Source organism: Myotis brandtii, unplaced genomic scaffold, assembly GCF_000412655.1.
Source record: "Myotis brandtii unplaced genomic scaffold, ASM41265v1 scaffold2021, whole genome shotgun sequence".
NCBI classification, from domain to species: Eukaryota; Metazoa; Chordata; class Mammalia; order Chiroptera; family Vespertilionidae; genus Myotis; species Myotis brandtii.
In genome coordinates, this window is record NW_005357523.1 from 8,022 (window position 1) to 12,310 (window position 4,289).

The window sequence follows — 4,289 nt, forward strand, 5'->3', positions numbered from 1 at the left end:
TGGGCGGTGATACAGCCTGTGAAAGAATTCACAACTAAAAGCAATGCAGAGAGGAAGTTTATTTTACTTTCCAAGAGAGGAAAAGGCCAAGTATTGCTGGTCAATTCAGGGCAGGGAAGAAATGGTGGCTTCTGCTTTTCAGCAGTGCCTGTTACTAAGGGACAAAGAATGGAGGGGCCTTGGGCTGAGCTGAAGTTGTGTAGATAAGAGGGGCTGTCCTTAAAAGTTACAGTTTATTTGGTTCCAGGAGACAGTCTGGCAGATGTTCTAGGGAGTTGTCTTATCAGTTTCTTTCCCAGCCTATAAAATATGACCAGAGAAAAAATTGTGAAAAGTTCAAAAGAGACTTGTTTGAGGGCGTGGAGTGGAGGAAACTTTCTACTAACTAGAGACTCCTTAATGTGAGTTATTCTTGAGGTGTAACATCTGCAGGAAGGAGGGGTATGTAAGAATTTAGCCTTAAAAGTAGCTTATCTTGTTCTGCAGTTTGAACAGAGGAGATCTTTGAATTAGAGGAGCCAGTAATTTGGGGTTTAATTCGCAAGTGCTTCTCATAAATTGTGGAAGGTCACAGAAAAGAAACAGAAAGACCTCCTTCTTGTCCTTACAAATACCTCGACGACTTTTAGAACCTAAGGCTTTATTAACCTGAGGAGTGAATACTTCTAGGAGACCAAATAAAGGGGCACCAGCAGTACTGGGGGCATTATGTTCAGGAGGATGTCAGCAACGGGTCCCAAAGGAAATACAACACTCAGTGATTTTTCTCCTGACCCCATAGGTTTTAAAACCACAGTATGGAGAAAAATGATGGGACATAGTAAACATAGCAAGCTCAGGTAGCCTGGCATTGCATGGTGAATCCTACAAACTCAGGCCAAAAGTAACCACCTGTTGTAGCTGGACAAGTGGAATGAAAAGTTAGCTAGAAGAGGACATTCTGCCAGGAAAAGGCGGGGGCCTGAAAGCGGGCCACGTCAGAACAAAGTCTTGCACGCAAGACTTATTGTTCAGAGGCAGAACTTTCCTTGAGGTGATAAATAGTCCATGAGGGCATGGAAAGTTCAAGGGAGGGTACACTGCTGCAGGTGGAAAGGGTCTTTGTATAACATAGGAAATTAATAGTGTAATGTATAACTTAGCTGTGATGATCTCATAAGCATGCCTGTTAGTCATTGTCACTTGCTGTACTCCATTGTTATTTGCTGTACTCCCCAAATAAAAGCTATGAGAGCTTTGGGGGCTTGGCTATTCGCCTGAGCGAGCAGTAGCCCTCTGCTTCTCTAAACTTAATCCTGCACGCCAAGCTCATCTCAGCGTCACCGTTCACAAAGAACATAAACATCTGTTAAAAAGAATTTTTGTGAGTTTATTTGAGCCAAACTGTCGACATATGCCGGGAATCAGAACCTCACCGAATTGAGATAATGCTCTGGAGAATGTCGGGATTACAATTGTATTTATACATTGCAATCAAAGGAGGGACATAGGTGAGTTACATGAAATTCATTGGTAATAGATGAAGGATGAGGGATAAAGCAAAGCGGGGAAACCCCTGGGATTGGATAAAAATAAAATGATGGACACATACTTAGGTGGGTACAGGAACATTAACATGATAAACAAAGGAATCTGCTGCATCTCTCTTGGGCCCAGCACACCTGGCTGTGCCCCAGGGGCTCCATAAAAAGGGAAGTCTCAAGTTACCCAGACATTTCAAGGATATGTTATCATAGATGCAAAAAGACAGATAGGCTCAGTTATGGTAAAGGTTGACCTTGTCAGTGAAGATACTGGCCTAGGACGTAACTGCCCACCATAACTGCTTTAGTGAAAGTTTAATTTCAGACCATCCTTTGTGGTTACTTTAGGCCTTTGAGTCTGCAAAACTGCTATGCAGGCCTCCCCTGAGCTTGTCAGGTTAGCATGTGGCCCCTTTCGTCCACACACCTATGATGGTTTGAAGTTAAAACTTTCTAAGGAAAAGCGAGTAACGGGTATTTATGCCGTAGCCTCCTTTTTTTTTTTTTTTTTTTTTTTTTTTGCAAAGGTCAATCTTGAGATTATTTTATTTTTGCATCTAGAATACATATCTTTGGATTTTCAGGGAAATTTCCTTTTTTACAGACTCCTAAGGGCACAATCTCAAACACAGAAAACCTCAGGATGCAATTATTACTATTGTTGTGTCAAATATTAACTGTTAACTATTGGAGAACATTTTAAAAAGAAGTTTTTGTCTATTTTTTTTTACTTTTTATTTAATCCCAGAGATTTCCCTTTTCATTCCCCCCACTCTAATTTATCACCAGTGAAGTTCATCTAACTCCCTTATGTCTTCTCCTTTTAGTATAATGTATAAGAAAGGTGCAAAACTGTCGTTCTCCAGAGCATTACTCAACCTTTTGTTATTTTGCTTCCTGGAAAATGTCTCCGACTTGGGTCAAATAAACTTAGAAAAAGTCTCCACAGGTTTGGACATTTCTTACAACAACACCAAAAGCAATCGACTCATGTGAAGCAGGAGAATGTTACATGAAGGGGTATCAGCATTTCCAGGGACTCAACTGATGGAAGACAGATTTATAAACACAAATTTAGAGCAGACCCAGGACCCAGCAAGCTACAGCTTTCCGGTTGCTTCCGGAGAACAGAAGAAAATGCTCCAGGCTCAGGTGACTTTGTTATTATTGTGTGCGTGTGTGCATGCCTGCATGCATGTGCTTTTAATCCTTACCTGAGGACATTTCTTTTTACCCTTCCCCACTTTCCCTCTAAGATTCTGCAGTAATTCCATGCTTCCATGTCTCTGAATCTACTCCATTCATCAGTTTTTTTGTTCATTAGATTCCAAATATGAGTGAGATCAAGTGACACTGTCTTTCTCTGACTGACTTATTTAACTTAGCATGATGCTCTCAAGGTCCCTCCATGCTGTGTGAAAGGGTAAGAGATTCTTCATTTTTACTGCTGCATAGTATACCATGGTATAAATGTAAAACAGTTTTTTATCCACTATTCTACTGATGGGTACTTGGGCAGTTTCCAGATTTTTGCTACTGTAAATTGTGCTGTTATGAACAGAGGACTGCATACATTCTATCTGATAGTTTCAAGTTTCTTAGGATATATGCCTAGGAATAGAATCACTGAATTAAATGGCAGTTCTATATTAAAATTTTTGCAAAAATTCCAAACTGATTTCCATAACAGCTGTACCAGTTTGCGTTCCCACCAGGGTTGTACTAGGGTTCCTTTATTCACATCCTCCACAGCACTTGTCCTTGGCTGATTTGTTGATGACAGCCATTCTGACAGTTGTGAGGTGATATCTAATTGTTGCTTTAATTTGCATCTCTCTGATGATCAGTGACTTTGAGCATTTTTTACATGTCTCTTGGCCATCTTATCCACACTACAGCCCAAGCAGAGCTGACCTTTTGGATGGCATCAGAAGCAGATGCTCTTAAGTATGAGTGTCTGTTTTGTGACAAAAACTTTGTATAATGAATTCAATGGAGGCAGTTTGGATCGAGTCAGAGACTTGAGCAACCTCCCCCAGCTACATTTGGCCTGAAGGAGACACATGCCAAAAGTCCTAAATGAAGAAACAATGCCTGCCATTCAGAAAGAGCAGGTCCTGAAGAAAGATATGCAAAACCAGCCCCGCAGGTGCTGGAGAAACAAACTTACCCCGGACATCACCTCGATGAAGGCGCTAGAGGACCCTTAGTGTAGTTGGTGTGTTCTTGGGCTCTTTGACCCTAAATCCAGTCCTTTAGTCAACTGAGAAATAGGGCATCCTGGCATTGGAGCGGAGAAACTACATTACCCACAAGACCAAGCGTGGAATGCCACCAGGCTGAGCCAATGGGGGCTCAGAGAAGCCATTTCCCTTCGGCCGCTTCTGTCGGGCGGGACCGGTAGTCCTCCTGGCGGGTTTTGTCTTTTTACGTTTTTGTCTCAGGCGGTCAGGAGTTCTTGGGCTCAGTCCCGTGGAGGAGGCTGGAGAGTGGTGCTCCCCGCCTCACAGCCCGTGGTCGGAGCCTCCAGTGGTGCTCACAGCTCACACGTGGGATTGAATCTCGGAGTCACCGCCAGGACCCACGCCAGGGCCGGGACAGGGACCGCCATTCCTGCAGCGGCTTCTACTCCCGCCCCGCTCAGCCCACAGAGGGCAATGGCGGCGCCCCCGCTGAGGAGACGGGCTGAGGTGAGTTCAGTCCCCCAGGCCCTCACCCCCTCCTCACACAGACACCACAGCCTGGGGAGGGCGCCTGTCCCGTCCT

At 43.8% G+C, this 4,289-nt stretch overlaps 1 protein-coding gene across 2 annotated transcripts in view; it reads left to right on the forward strand.

Annotated features, from left to right (window-relative positions):
* The first annotated feature begins 3,927 nt into the window (after window positions 1-3,927).
* LOC106725943 (zinc finger protein 773-like) overlaps window positions 3,928-4,289 on the forward strand; it is a 16,202-nt gene continuing 15,840 nt past the window's right edge. For both annotated transcript variants that reach the window (XR_001361951.1, XM_014538891.1), the window contains exon 1: window positions 3,928-4,213. Coding sequence is in view for 1 of the 2 variants with exons in the window: in XM_014538891.1 (XP_014394377.1) it covers window positions 4,181-4,213 (33 nt within the window). In the remaining variant the exon portion in view is untranslated. The remainder of the gene's footprint in view (window positions 4,214-4,289) is intronic.